The following is a 15,792-nucleotide window of genomic DNA, read 5'->3' on the forward strand; positions in this document are numbered from 1 at the left end:
GTGCACGAAGTGGAGGCTGATCTCGCACAGTCCTGGCCGACAGGATTCCCCACCAGCACGCCTGCCTCCTTGGTTCCCTGTCTGGTCTAGCCCGGAGAAGGCGGGGCGCGAAAGCCCGAGGGGCGGGAAACTGAGGCCCGCGGTGACCGGGTAGCAAGAGAGTGTGCGTGCGGGGCGTGGGGGCCGCAGGGAGAGGGCGGAGAAGCTTCCGCGCACCGAGCCTGGGCCTCTTCCTATCCGGTCGCACTGGCTGGAGTGCAGTCCGGCTAAGTGTCGCTCCTCCGCGCGCCGCGCGCCGCCCGTGCCCTCGGGCCACCGCCCCTCCTCGAGCCTCCAGCAGCACCTTCGGGCCGATACTTGAGCCAGCAGATGACCCAGGTTACGATGACCGAGAACAGCGCCAGGATGCTGGCCACTGACAGGCATATAGGGCCCACGGGCGACGGCGAGGGCGAGCTGGCTGCAGGGGCCGCGCCGGGAGGCGCCCCGCCGCCGGGGAGTCCCCCGCCACTCCCATAGTGGTTGACAAAGATGAGGCCAGTGAAGAGCAGCACCACCATGGAGAGGAAGGAGAAGACAACGCATACGCAGCCAGCTGTGAGCGCGGCGCGCTTGCAATTCTGGCAGCTCTCGTAGGCGCCCGGGGCGCGCAGGCCGGCGCGGACGCGCGGCTCTCGGGCAGTGTCCTGGGCAGGCGGCGGCGGCCGCGGCTGCGGAGGGGCAGCGGCGTCTGGCGGAGTAGCGGCAGCCGGCGGAGCAGCGGTTGGCTGCGGGGCTGGTGCGGGAGCGGGACGGCGCGCTGGCAGCGGCGGGAGGCGGTCCTGGGGCAGCGGGTCGTACGCGGCGCGCAGCGCCAGCGGGCAGGCCTCGGCGAGCTTGGTGTTGTTGGGCAGGCCGTGCACTCTGCTGTTGGGCAGCGGCGTGCGGTGGCGGCACACCGGGCACGCGATGGCGCCCGGCGGGCCGTGCCAGGGCGACAGGCGCGGCGGGCGCTCAGGCGCGCTGGCGGCGGCGGCGATGGCGCGGAGCTGCAGCTGGCTCAGGCACTCCTGGCAGAAGGTGTGTAGGCACGCCAGCAGTTTGGGCGCGCGCCGGTCCGCGTCAAAGTAGTTGTAGCAGATTTTGCACTCGTAGTCCTCAAGCGGTGGGTGGCTGAGGGCTGCCGCCGCCACGCCCCGGACTCTTGCGCCCCCGCCGTCCCGGGCTGCTTCCGCGGCGCCCCCGGCTCGCGTGCCCTCGCTGGCTCCCGCCGAGGACCCCGGGCTGCCGCTCTGGCTCTGCTCGCTGCCACCGCTGTGGTCGTTCGCCGGCGCTGCCATGGCATGATCCACTCCTCATCGGGGGCAAGGTGAGGCGCTTTCCTCCCCCTGAGCCACCGCCTCGGGCCGGGCGGGGAGGAGGCGCTTCTTCCCCCCTCTGGCTGCTGTCGCCGAGCGGGGGAGGCACCGCTGGCTGGGCCGGGCGGGGGCGCAGCCGTGCCCGTTTCCCCCGCCTCCCTCCCCCTGGCGCCGAAGCCTCGGTCCCTCCCCATCTTCGGCGCATCTCTGCCGGCCCCTTCGGTCTCCTTGGCTCTGCTGTCCGCTCTGGCTGCCAGGTTTTTTTTCGATTTGGATTGGGAGTTGAGGGCGGCTGGAGGGTGCAGGAACCGGATTTGGGGTGCGGCTGTTTAAGGATGTTGCGCCCCTGCAAAACGCTCCCCCTCCCTTCACACGGGGGATAGGAGAACCTGATCCTGCTTTTTCCTCCTCCCTGTTCCTTTTCCTCCCCATCCCCACTTCCTTATCCTGGTTATTCCCTGTTTATCCTCAGTCTGGGGCTGGGTCCCTGGCGAAGCCGCCTCTCCCCCCACCAGAGCGAGCTCACCGGTGATGTAATGCGGAGCCCGCTCAGGGCGGGGGAGCAGCGGCTCAGCAGCCTGGCAGCAGCGGTTCCTTCCCGTGGTGAAAATCGTGATCTCATGTCTCCCTCCAAGGGCGAAAGCCAGGGATCGCCAAGGCATTTGCGCTTTGCACTTTAATTAGCAGCGCCCAGGCAGCCCTGCCGCGCTCTTCTAGGGGTGGACGGGGATGGGGGGCATTCACCGTTTGGGAGAAATTCTGGAGCTGAACAGTACCTTTTTTTTTTCCTCCCTGAAACATTTCTCAGTACTTTCCTGGCATTTAAGGATATACAGTTTCATAGCTAGGTTTGGTTGTTTTCCTGACTGACAGTGGATCCAAGGCATTGTTTCATTGTAACGAGCCACCATCAGACTTTAGATCTCCTGAGACTGGGGCTGCACAGGTGTTTACAGAGCAGCAAGGGGGCAAAGCTGTTGTCAAACCAATTAACAGACTTTCAAAGTTCAGCTTACTTTAGCTCTTGGTATCACTTACCCAGCTTACTCCAAGTAAACGTGTAGCATACAAATATAGAACCCAAACCCCAGGAGTCGCATGGGACAGATCTTCCCTATTTTATTAAAATTAATAGAAGCCCACCTGAGCAGGATGGCAAGGAGTAGTGCTTCTTTAATGAAGCTCAGAAGAGAGCAGGAGTGGTGAGTTTGGGAACCACCTGAGAGATGATGATCAGATATTCCTAACTGCCCTGTTTCTCCAGGTTGGACCTCATCCTATGAAGGGGGAAGTCCACTTGGAAAAAGAAAGGACAAGAGGATGGCTTTGTAAGATTCCGGGTTCCTACAAGATGGAAGTGTTCCTCCTTTCTCTCTGGGCCCTCTGTGGAATACAGCAGCATGTCCCTGGGAATGTTTGTATAGAGAACAAATGAATGGGAAGCCAGCTGAAGGAAGAAAAGGAGAAGGAAGTCAGGAAGGAAGGAACCACCAATGTACAGATAAGATGTGGAGAGGAAGAATCATCATAAAAATCTGTTTCTATGACATTTGAAAATAAATTTATTTGTACTCTTTGTGAAGAAATAGGAAATGTGATATAGATGTCTTCAGTTGGAGGAACCTTAGATGAAGCTCATTAAAGGCCATTGCCTTTCCATTTCCTAGTTCCAAATTTTGTAAATGAGATTTGGGGTAATGGGACGCTGTTTTGAAGGATCTCATTTTGTGGCAGGGGGCTGTGATCAAAGAGGACAGGGTGATGGGACATCAGGAGAAGGCCTGAGTCTGGTCTTGGAATATTACAAAGTTGTTGTTAGGTGCCATTGAGTTGATTCCAACTCATAGCGACCTTATGTATAACAGAATGAAACGTTGCCTGGTCCTGCACCATCCCTACAACTGTTGCTATGTTTGAGCCCATTATTGCAGCCACAGTATCAGTCCATCTCACTGAGGGACTTCCTCTTTTTTCGCTGACCCTCTACTTTACCAAGCATGACGTCCTTCACTGGAGACTGGTTCCTCCTGATAACAACTCCAGAGTATGTGAGATGAAGACTTGCTATCCTTCTAAGGAGCATTCTGGCTGTGCTTCTTCCAAGACAGATTTGTTCATTCTTCTGGCAGTCCATGGTATATTCAGTATTCTTTGCCAACACCATAATTCAAAGGTATCAATTCTTCTACTACAAAGTTATTAGAAAACTACACAAACCTAACTCTAATGGAGGAACACTGCTTTCTGTTCTGTTTCCCCTGTTTCGCTGATGACTGTGAAAACCCTGGAAATGTACGCTTTATGCAGTTTTAAATGGGGTTCTTCCAATTCAGGCCATGATTAGCCATGGGATGAGAAGAGACAGAGTACTGATGTAGAAAAAACTTAATGCAGGGCCCCAAAGAGAAGGGAAGCACAGAAACAGGAGTGGCTAGTGTGGATTTATAGTCTCCTTCTCCACAGCCTACCCAGTTCCTAGGCCATGTGGCACTTCCATGGCAAAGGTAACGAAAAAGAGTTCTGAAGGTCCGCATGCTTGGCTGTCACTTTGCAAAGATGTCACTTTGAGAATTAAGATGCACTTGACCAAAGCTATAGTATTTTCAGTTGCCTCATATGCATGCAAAAACTGGGCAATGAATAAGGAAGACTGAAGAATTGATGCATTTAAATTACGGTGTTGATGAAGAATATTGAATATACCATGGACTGCCAGAAGAAAGAACACATCTGTCTTGAAAGGAGTACAGCCAGAATGCTCCTTAGAAGCGAGGATGGCGAGACTTCATCTTAAGTACTTTGGACATGTTATCAGGTGGGACCAGTCCCTGAAGAAAGACATCACAGTTTAGGAAGAGTAAGGAGGCCAATGGCAGGAGCAGAGTGAGCTAGGGGAGGGGCCAGGAGAGAAGGCCACAGAAGGTGTTGGGGGTGAAAGATCATGTAGGGCCTTGTAGACCTGAATCCAAACATTTTAATTATGTTTTTCATTCAATACCAAAAACCAAACCTGTTGCTGTCGAGCCGATTCCGACTCATACTGACCCACAGAACTGCCTCACGGGGTTTCCAAGGAGCGGTTGTTGAATATGAACTGCTGACCTTTTGGTTGGCAGCTGAGCTCTGAATCACTGTACCACTAGGACTCCTTTCACTCAAAAGTAATCATTAATTTGAAGTCCCTGGGTGATACAAACACTTAATGTGCTTGAGTGCTAACTGAAAGGCTGCAGGTTTGAGTCCACCCATGGGCACCTTGAAAGAAAGGCCTGGTGATCTACTTCCAAAAAATCAGCCATTGACAACCCTGCACAGGTCTATGCTGACATGTGTGAATCGCCCTGAGTTGGAATCTATTCAATGACAATTGATTAAGGTAACAATTAATTTAACAAATATATAAGTATCTTTCCACAATATTAGTTGTCTTTATAAGCAGGACACCTTTTATGCACTATCTTAGTGATCTAGTGCTGCTATAACAAATAGCACAAGTAGATGGCTTTAACAAAGAGAAGTTTATTCTCTCACAGTCCAGTAGGCTAAAGGTCTGAATTCAGAAGGGAAGGCTTTCTCTCTCCGTTGGCTCTGAAGGAAGGTCCTTGTGATGCATCAGTCTTCCCTTGGTCTGGGAGCATCTCAGTGCAGGAACCTCAGGTCCAAAGGACATGCTCTGCTCCCAGCGCTGCTTTCTTGGTGGTATGAGGTCCCGCTGTCTCTCTGCTGGCTTCTCTCTTTTATATCTTAAAAGAGATTGGCTTAAGACACCATCTAATCTTGTAGACCTCATCACTAATCCATCTTATTACATCATAGGGATAGGATTTATAACACATAGGGAAATCACATTAGAAGATAAAATGGTAGACAATTATACAATCATATAAGGAAACCATGACCCAGCCAAGTTGGCAGATATTTTGGGGGGACACGTTTCAATCCATGACATGCACCCTTTATGTCCTTGCTCAAATGTCACATTGGTGAGGCCTTCCCTGACCATCCAGTCTAAAACTGCAACCTCTTCCCCACTTCCTGGCTATTCCTCTTACCCTGCTGTTTTATCGACTTGCAACATGATTTGTGAGGCTCAGTGCAAAATGAAAACGCGGGGCCCCTTGTCCAAAAATGATTAAGAATCTCAAGATGGCGGCGGCAGAGCATAAAAGCGAGTGCGAGGCCCTTCTGAGGGAGGGGCCTGTACAGTTGCACAGGCATGTGCTCATAAAGCCAGCCTGCCTCTGACAACACCATATATTTAATTTATTTGTTTATTGTCTCTCCCTCCTTATATACACATCAGCTCTGTGTGTGTGTTTTGTGTTTTGTTCCCTGCCGTATATCCAAAGCCTAGCAGTAGTACCTAGCGTATAACCAGTTGCCATCGAGTTGATTCTGACTTATGATGGCCTCGTATGTGTCAGAGTAGAACTGTGCTTCACTGGGCTTTCAGTGGCTGATTTTTTACAAGTAGATTGCCAGGCCTTTCTTCTGAGGTAATTCTGGGTGGACTCAAACTTCCAACCTTTTGGTTAACAGCTGAGCTTGTTAACTCTTTGCCTCACCCAGGGACTCCCACCTAGCACAGAGTAGACAAGAAATATTGTTGCATAAACAATTTCTAAAAAGTATTTCATTGTGTTTAAGTGAAAGTTTACACAGCGAATTCGGTTCCCATTTAGTTTTTCTTCCCTGAGTCTTTGGTTTCCTTCTTTCTCTGTTGTTCCAGATGAGAGACCAATAGTTGTACCTTAGATAGCTGCTTGACAGCTTTTAAGACACCGGACAGTACTCACGACATCGGGATATAGGACATACACTTTACGAACTATGTTATGCCCTTTCAGTTGTCCCATTAGAGTATGGTTCTAAGCCTTCAGACCTGGAAAACCAATCTCTTGAGGTGTTTGATTATGTCTAAGAAGTATCTGTAGCTAGGTTCCCTGTGTAGTTTATTATATATATGATAAAAACAAACAAACAAACGCATTGCGTCGAGTCAATTCCGACTCACCGTGACCCTATGGGACAAAGTAGAACTGCCCTATAGAGTTTCCAAGGAAGGGCTGGTGGATTCAAACTGCTGACCTTTTGGTTGCCAGCTGAGCTCCTAACCACTGTGCCACCAGGGCTCCATACATATGATAGACAAATGATTTTTAATGGCTGATTCACATTTCATCTTCTCGCTCTATCCTAATTTCCCTAAACATTCATCCATCAAAGCATATTTAGGTAGCATACTATGGTAATAAAAATTTTCATCTTATAGCCTTTTCCATATTTTGGGTTAGTGCTTTAAGATTCTCAGAAGTGGAATTTTTGTAGGCCATTGTCCTCAAAAATGTAATTTATAAAATATTACTGTCTGAATGACTTTATGTCATATTAAGCATTAATTACTCTTTGACAGTTTGAGTCCTTATTTAATAACACACTTTATCTACTAAAAAAGACCCTTTTATCCTGTTACCCTACATGTTTACATAGTAGAAAGAGGAATAATTGTCTCTTCAAGAATTTCATTATGACTGTTGAAACCATTTCTTTTCTTATTGTTTGCTTTAATTTTGTTTTGTATAAACAAAGAAGAATAATTGGGCCAATTGTATGATTTATATAATAAATTCATCCCATTTTCACGTATGTTTTTTTCATGGGACTTTTAGTGTTCCAGTACATTGTCAGTTTGTGGTTTTCTGCTTAAACTGTAGTCTGTGCAAGAAGATACATGTTTTTTGGGGCCTCCTGGGACTGTTAGAAGCTGCTTTTTAAAAAATTTCAGCTCTCTATTAGCATAATGATTAGAGATGGCCACCAAAGGAGAAAAGCCAGAGGCTCCCTTGGTTCATAACCCTATGTATTTGTCATTACTTATGCAAACCATTAAGTGCTTAATGCCCTAGAGTTTATAGCACTTGACAGATTGATTGGTACTGTCTCTGGTTTTTCTTCCAGTTGGCCATCACCAAGGGGGATCAAATATCTGTAGACCAGTGCTAAGGAGAATCAAGTCTAAACAAGATGGGAGATAGGTAATAGCATCCCAAGCTCTTCTGTTTTAAAATGCTTCAAGTTAGACAAATGGCTTTTCTGCTCTTTGTATTAGCAGATCTTCACAACACTTTTATAATTTTTTGTTTTTTTATTCTCATTTTTTGATGAGGGTGCTAATACAGAGCATGAAGGTCCATCTCGCTTATCCAGGGCCATAGGGTAAATTCATTGTGGTGCTGTGATTACAAGTTGTGTGCTTACAAGCTCCATTTCTGACTCCAGGGTAACACTGCCTGGCCTTGGCTGGGACTGTCCCTTAAAACTAGAGCGCATGCTGTTTTGATCTTTTATAAAATATACCCACCAAAAAGTTTTGTATTCCTAGACATGTAGCTCAGAAAACAAATATTATCTGGAATTTTGGAATTGATTGCTTAAATAGTAGCAGTTTGTAACTTAATTTAATTTGGTGAGAATTATTTTATGGATATGCACCCAGTTTCTTTGCTTTTTATTCCAAAGCTTCTGAGGAAAGGTCCCTGTTGCTCTAGAAAACTAGCCTTAAGTTCTGGAGTCCATCTTCTCCCATCTAATGAGGGACCTTGTTTTCAATAGTGTTGGGAAAAAGTTCTCCCTGTCTGTTAACATAAAAATACATTGTTTCCAAACTCAAGAAGCTTCATAACTGCTCCACTATGGACATAAGGATAATATTTTGAGACACCATGTCATGTGATTTTTTCTCTCAGAAATTACTTTGAAACTGAATCCTGTCCAACATTAAAGCTAGTTTTAAGGCGTATAAGATTATTAAAAACAAACAAAAATGGACGAAGAGCTAAATTATAGATTTTTTTATTTCCAACATCAAAACCTGTTGCTGTTGAGTAAGTTCTGACTCATAACAACCCTATAGGACAGAGTAGAACTGCCCCATGGGGTTTCCAAGGAGTGTCTGGTGGATTCGAACTGCTGACCTTTTGGTTAACAGCTGTAGCTCTTAACCACTACGCCACCAGGGTTTTCATTTCCAACATACCAAAACCAAAACCGAACCCAGTGCCGTCGAGTCGATTCCAACTCATAGCGACCCTATAGGACAGAGTAGAACTGCCCCATAGAGTTTCCAAGGAGCACCTGGCAGATTTGAACTGCCGACCCTTTGGTTAGCAGCTGTAGCACTTAACCACTACGCCACCACGGCTTCCCATTCCCAACATGGGCATATCTAAACCCATAACTAAGCCTTTAGCCTTGAAGGCTATTACTTTCTATTGTAAGATGCAGATACTTGAGAGAAAAGAGCATTTTTGAATTCTTGTACAGCCCACCAGCCCTTTGGTGGTGCAACCAGTTAACGTGCTCTGCTACTAACCAAAAGGTTGGAGGTTCAAATCCACCCAGAGACACCTGGGGAGAAAGGCCTAGTGATTTACTTCTGAAAAAAAGCTATTAAAAACCCTATGGAGCACAGTTCTCTTCTGACACACATGGGGTTGCCATGAGTCAGAGACTACTGGATGACTGATTTTTACTGGTAAAATCTGAGATCTTGGAGAATAGAGTTTATACCATGCGCTGGGGTTCTCAACTTCTCATGGCATAACGAACAGAGCATGCAGGTATAAACTAGAGATAACTTGAGGGCATCTCTCTGGGGCTTAGGGATAAAATTCAACAAATTTTGTTTGTATTATATAATTATTAAAAGAAAATTCGTAACAAAGTATTAGGGAAGATGTTAAATACATAAATTTGTATGAAACTTCCAAATATTTTCCAGATTTTTTAAAATGAGAAATTTGACCCTACTTCTGAGAACATGCCTTTTTTCCAGGTTAAATGGTTGAAATACTGCATATAGCTCTTGATCAAGACTTTATAAAGATAAGCTCTTTAAATGCTTGCCATCCACCATGGACAAAACATTTTGTATAAGCAGGTGATAAAAAACAAATTTTCAAACCATTTTTATAATCACTGAAAAACATGCAGTGAGAATTATACCTGTTTTCCCACTTCTTAACAGATGAAATCTTGAAATTTCTTGGGTAAAGTGAATTGATTTCAAATCCAATCAATCTCTTTCTTACCATGTATTTCAAAATGATGATGACGCTTTAGTCTGCAGATGTCCAGGCATTGCTGGGGCAGGTACATAAGCTGCAAGAAGATAGGAGAATCTGATGGAGGTGAAGGCAGAGGTCTGGGCCACCCCTTGGAGTCACCCCCACCAGGAGCCCCTGCTCCCTTCCTGTCTTAGTTCTCTGGTACTGCTGTAATAGAATACCACAAGTAGATGGCTTTAAGGAACAGAAATTTATTTTCTCACAATTTGGGAAGCTAGAAGTTTGAATTGATAGCATCAGCTCTAGGGATGGCTTACTCTCTGTCAGTCTGGGAGAGGGTACTTGTCTCTTCCAGCATTCCTCAGTTCTTTGGCTGTCTTCAGGTGGCACCTATCGTCCTCCACTTGTGCTTCCTTGTCTCTGTGTCTATGTTGCTCCTTATAACTGAAAAGTGATTAGGTTTAGGGCACCCCGCCCCCCACGGATATGGCCTCATTAACATAACAAAGAAAACCCTGTTTCCAAATAGGATTACATCTACAGATATAGGGGTCAGGATACCAACACATATTTTGGGGGGACACAATTCAATCCACAACATTCTGTTCTTTGCCCCTCCACCTGCAAATTTGTGCCCTGCCCACATACAAAAACAAATTCACCCTGTCATGCTACCCTTGACCTGCTTGCTCCACCTTGGAATACAGGCCTTGTTCCTTAAGTGCCTGACGCTTGAACGCCTTGAGCAGCCCCTTGGGCCTCTTGTCTGCCATGACAGTGGCAAGCTATATTCATTTCCTATTGCCACTGTAACAAATTATCATAAACTCGTTATCTAATAGTTCTGGAGACCAGAGCGATGAAATGGAGCTGTAATCAAAGGCTTCATTCCTTCTGGAGGCTCTATGGGAGAATCTGTAGACTGCCCAAGGAGCCCTGGTGATTAAGTGCTCACTGCTAACTGAAAGGCCATTGGTTCGAACTCACCATCCGCTCTGAGGGAGAATGATATGGCAGTCTGCTTTCGTAAAGATTACAGCCTTGGAAATCCTATGGGGCAGTTCTACTCTGTTCAATAGAGTCACTATGAGTGGGGATCGACTGGACGGCAATGGGTTTTTGGTTAGAGGCTGCCCACATCTTTGGCTCATGGCCATATCACTCATCACATTTCCTTCTCCCACTCTGACTTTCTTGCCTCCCCCTTGTAAGAACTTTGTGATTACAGTGGGCTTACCTGGATAATCCAGGCTAATCTTCCTATTTCAAGATCCTGAATTTAATCACATCTGTGGGGAGGGGACCCCAGGTGGTGCCTGCAGAAATGGAGGAAAATCAAGCTCTGATCCCTTGGTTTCTGGGGAGGACTTTTAGAGCTCACTGCTGAGTATAAAGGAGCCCTGGTGACTCAGTGACTAAGGCGCTCCACTGCTAATGGAGAGGTCGGTGCTTTGAAACCACCAGAGGCTCCATGGGAGAAAGATGGGGCAGTCTGCTTTGGTAGAGATTTATAGCCATGGAAACCCTATGGGGTCACCAAGGGTTGGAAATGACTCAACGGCAGTGGGTTTGGGTTGGCCTAGTATAAGTTCCAGGAGACCTCCTGCTTTCTCTCTAGCCTTTCTCCCCAGGTGCCCTTAGAGTCCTTATCTATTTAGGCATCTGGGACATCATTGCCCCAAAGCCCTGAATTAATCCATCAATGGAGACAAGGAGGAGATATAGGAAATTATCAATTAATGCCACACGAGCAAATGGAAAACCAGGTGCTTTCTCTGCAGCAGATTTAAATAACTGCTTTTCTTCTATACAGGGTCTGTGAAGCCTTTCTTTTGAGAAAATGAGAAAGCAGTTTATTGTGCAGTTTTCCAACCCCCACCTGGGCTGCCTACTCAGAAGCCATAGGCCTAGAGCATGATCTGATAATTCAGCCTGGGAACCGAGTCTCTTTCTCTCCCAGTTACTTCTCTCTATCAGGGAGCCTCCCCTCCTGTTCTTGCTACACAGGAAACTTGCTCTGTGCATATGTGTGTTATGTTGTACCTGGCCAACCCCACTTGTGTGTCTTGTCTTGGTGGGAAGGGAACTAGGTCCCTTGCCTGCAGCACAAGAGGAGCGTGCTTGGCCTAACTGCCCTGCACCAGCTGTGGGGATGGAACTTGCTGGCCATGGGGGGCCTGGTGCCACAGGTGAAGCTGACCTTGCTCTGTCTCTTCTCTCTGGGAATAAAGCATTGTTCCACTGCCTGTGTGTGTAAGCTGTGCTTTTGATTGGAACCTGGCTCAACACTTTTACTACTCAGATCTTTTTAAGGTTTCAAAGAGATGTAGGTCTGGGAAGCTGGGCCATCTCGTTACCTGGGAGAGTCTCTGAGGCTAAAATTATCCCCTTAATCTCCAGGAGCCATTCAAGGGATTATGCCTCCTTTGCCAACCGGCTACAGACTCAATCCTAAAATAACTTCTCCCCCCTCCTATCATCAGGTGCCCTTTGTATGCCAAAGGCAAGATTTGCTGTAGCTGCATGCAAAATGCTTTTCTCTAAAATGTCTTTCTGCAGCCTGAGTGAGACCTTTTAAGCCAGTTTGCAGTGTTGCCAGAAATCTTTTTATCTTCTGAGTCTGACCTTGGTTTTAGATGCTATAAAAGTTCTTAATTAGGTAGAAAATGTGTGTTACAGTTAGAAAAGCTCTTTCTCTTCAAGCTATGGATCGTCTATGTGGAGAGCAAAAAGTAAGGTACAATACTTTTAATAAAAAGAAAAGCAACATGAGCTATTAAACTATGAAAAGGCATGGAGGAACCTGAAAAGCGTATTGCTAAGTCAAAGGAGCCCGTCTGCAGAAGTGGCATAGTAGGAATCCAATTGTAGGACATTCTGGAAAAGGCAAAACTATACAGACAGTGGAAGGGTCAGCAGTTGCCAGAGGCGAGGGGAGAGAGATAAATAACAGGTGGAGCACAGGGTATTTTTAGGGTAGTGAAACTATCCTGTATGATACTATAATGGTGAACCCGTGGCATGATGCGTTTTTCAAAACCCATAGGACTGTATGGCACAAAGAATGGGTCAAATGTAAAGAACCCGAATGTAAACTGTGTTCTTTTATTAATAATAATAGATCAATATTGGATCATCAGTTTTAATAAATGTCCCACAGGAATGCAGGATGTTAATCACAGGAGAAAGTGCGTGGGGGAAGTGGGGTATGTGGGAACTCTGTAGTTTGGGCACAATTTTTCTATAAGGCTTAAACTTCTCTAAAAAAATAAAGTCTATTAAAAAAAAGAGAAGGAAAGCAGTTTCTTGGATGCCACACGTAAGAGTAAATAAAGCCACAGTGGGCTCAAGCAAACCAACAATTGTGAGGATGGTGCAGGACTGCGCAATGTTTTGTTCTGTTGTACATAAGGTCACCATGAGTCCGAGCCCACGCAACAGCAACGGATAACAACAAAGCTGCAGTTGTATTGCATTAATGTTGTCATGATGCTTCTGAGCACCACAATGAATCCCCAAAACTCAAGAGGCTGCCTCAGTATTGTGAAGCCTTATAGGTACTCGAATTCCCAGCCTAACACCAGCAATCGTCGTTGACTGATAGGGAAAAGAAAGGCCAAAGAGGGTGTATGTCTATACATACAACGTCTAAGGGTGTCTCCAATCGAAAGAAGAGGTATTGTAGGTGCTGAACAACTACCCGAGGTAAGGAGATGGCCCAGCCTCCAAGACTCCAGTGTCTTTGATGTTTTTAAAAAGCCTCACAGACCCTGTATGGCAAGCAAGTCCTTGATGTGTTTAATCTCCGATTATGAAATTTGAAAGGAAAGGGAATTTCAAATTAAAACACTTCAGACACTTTGTGAATTGCTCACCCTTAGCTCTCTGGCTCTTGTGTTTTACACACATGTTGTTGTTGTCGGGTGCCATTTAGTCTGTTCTAACTCATTGCAACCCTATAGGACAGAGTAGAACTGCCCCATAGGGTTTCCAAAGAGTGGCTGGTGGATTTGAACTGCTGACCTTTTGGTTAGCAGCCAAGCTCTTAACTACTATGCCACCAGGGCTCCTTTATACACATACAAGTTATGTATATACTCCCTAAGCGTTCTAACTCCAAGGGAAATTTTTTTAAAAGAACCACCTTTGATTAGAACAAAAGAGAGCAAAGGTGAACAGAAGGAGAAATACTAGAAGGTCTAGATAAAAATTACTTTGCCTTATCGTTGAGAAGCCCTAGGACAGTCACTGTTATTCCATAAATGCAGTGGAGAATCTCAAAAAACAGTGAAAGCTGTTGAGGCAACAGACAGAAGCTTGATAACTAGAAGTATGTAGGATTTTTCTCAACCACTTGGTAAACTAAAAATATCACTGCAGAAAATCATGCAAGCAAATATATTTGTCTTAGTTTTTTTTTTTTTTAGATCTATACAAATAGTTTAAATGACCTTAGTAGAAAGAAATGAGAACCATGTCTTAGGGATTGAATTGTGTCAATCAAAAAGATACGTTGAAGTATTAACACATCAGTGAAGTGAACGTGACCTTGTTTGGAAAAATAGGGATTTTCTTTGCGGATGTTATCAGTTAAATTAACAAAGCCATACCAGAGTAGAAAAACCAGACTCATTGCTGTTGAGTCAATTCCAACTCAATTCCAACTCATAGCGACCCTAGGACAGAGTAGAACTGCACCGTAGCATTTCCAGGGAGCAGCTGGTGGATTTGAACTGCCAACCTTTTGGTTAGCAGCTGACCTGTTAACCACTGTGCCACCAGGGCTCCAACCAGAGTAGGGTATGTCCTAATCCTAATCACTTCTGAGTGGCATTTTATACAGAGAAGGACAGACACAAAAACAGCCACACGTAGGGTGAAGACCGCATGTGATGAACCATCTATAAGCCAAGGAATACCAAGAAAAGCCCGGGGCCACCAGAAGCTGACAGACAAGGAAGAATCTTCCCTTAAAGCAGAAGCCCTGAATTTGGACTTCTGGCCTGCAGAGCTATGAGGTAATGAATTTCTGTTCTTTAAGGCACCCACTTTGTGGTATTTTGTTATTGCAGCTCTAGGAAATTAAGACACGATAATAGTAATAATGACAGTTATTATCATAGTACCATGTACTTTAATTTTTATATTATACGAAGCATTTTACATTCCATTATCTCATTTTATTTTAGTCCAAATCAGCATTTCCCAAAGTTATGGTCCCCAGAGCATTGTTGTTATTAGGTGCTGTTGAGTCACGGGAAGGAATAGAACTGCCCCATAGGATTTTCTTGACTGTAATGTTTATGAAAGTAGATCTCTAGGCCTTTCTCCCACAAACCCGCTGGGTGGGTTCAAACTACCAACCTTTTGGTTAGCAGAAGCCTTAACTGTTTGCACCACCAGGGCTCCATGTGGAGCATTAGTCCCTTAAAAAAGACTTTTGTGATCCAAACCCACTGCCGACGAGTCGATTCTGACTCATAGCGACCCTATAGGACAGAGTAGAACTGCCCCATAGAGTTTCCAAGGAGCGCCTGGTGGATTCGAACTGTCAACCTCTTGGTTAGCAGCCATAGCACTTAACCACTATGCCACCAGGGTTTCCCTTTTGCAATCAGCACTTGAAAATTCATTATTAAGTAACTCAGAAGTCCTGTTGCAAAGATGTAAAGCAACCAGGATGATGTCATAACCCAGAGTTTGCTAAATCTTTATGGCCACGATTTTTTTTCTTTTTTTTTAGTAAACCTGCCAGTGTCCAATGGAATTAAGGTATGACTGAACCCTGATGGCACCGTGGTTAAGAGCTTGGCTGCTAATCCAAAGGTTGGTAGTTCAAATCCACCAGCTGCTCCTTGGAAACTGCTCCTATGGAGCAGTTCTACTCTGTCTAATAAGGTCGCTATGAGTTTGAATCAACTCGACAGTGACAGGTTTGGTTTGGGTTTAAAGGCACTCTGAACAGAGAATTTGATTTTACTTTTAAAATTTTATTATGTTGTTGAGAATATCTACATCAAAAATACACCAACTCAACCATTTCTACATTGATTACATTCTTTGAGTTGTGCAACCATTCTCACCTTCCTTTTCCTTTTCCCCATTAACATAAACTCACTGCCTCCTATCTTTTGAGTTGCGGTTGTCAATTTGATCCCATACAGATAGTTCTTAAAAGAGCATAATGCTCAAGGCAGACATTTTTTACTAGTTCAGCTAAACTATTGTTTGGTTTTAAGAAGACTTCAGGGGATATTTTTGGTTTAAGTTTAAAGATTATCTCAGGGCAATAGTTTTAGGGGTTCATCCAGCCTCCATGGTTCCAGAAGGTCTGGAGTCGATGAGAATTTGAAATTCTATTCTGCATTTTCCCCCTTCTGATACGTATT

At 45.5% G+C, this 15,792-nt stretch overlaps 1 protein-coding gene across 1 annotated transcript; it reads right to left on the bottom strand.

Annotated features, from left to right (window-relative positions):
- Positions 1–266: 266 nt before the first annotated feature.
- On the bottom strand, positions 267–1,412 carry LOC126078469 (RING finger protein 223). Its single transcript, XM_049889008.1, has one exon. The coding sequence runs from the start codon at positions 1,317–1,319 to the stop codon at positions 267–269; it is 1,053 nt and encodes a 350-aa protein (XP_049744965.1). The 5' UTR covers positions 1,320–1,412.
- Positions 1,413–15,792: the final 14,380 nt, after the last annotated feature.

This window comes from Elephas maximus, chromosome 6, assembly GCF_024166365.1.
Source record: "Elephas maximus indicus isolate mEleMax1 chromosome 6, mEleMax1 primary haplotype, whole genome shotgun sequence".
NCBI classification, from domain to species: Eukaryota; Metazoa; Chordata; class Mammalia; order Proboscidea; family Elephantidae; genus Elephas; species Elephas maximus.

Coding starts and splice junctions, on each gene's coding strand:
- LOC126078469 (XM_049889008.1), bottom strand. CDS start 1,319: ATGGCAGCGCCGGCGAACGACCACAGCGGTGGCAGCGAGCAGAGCCAG.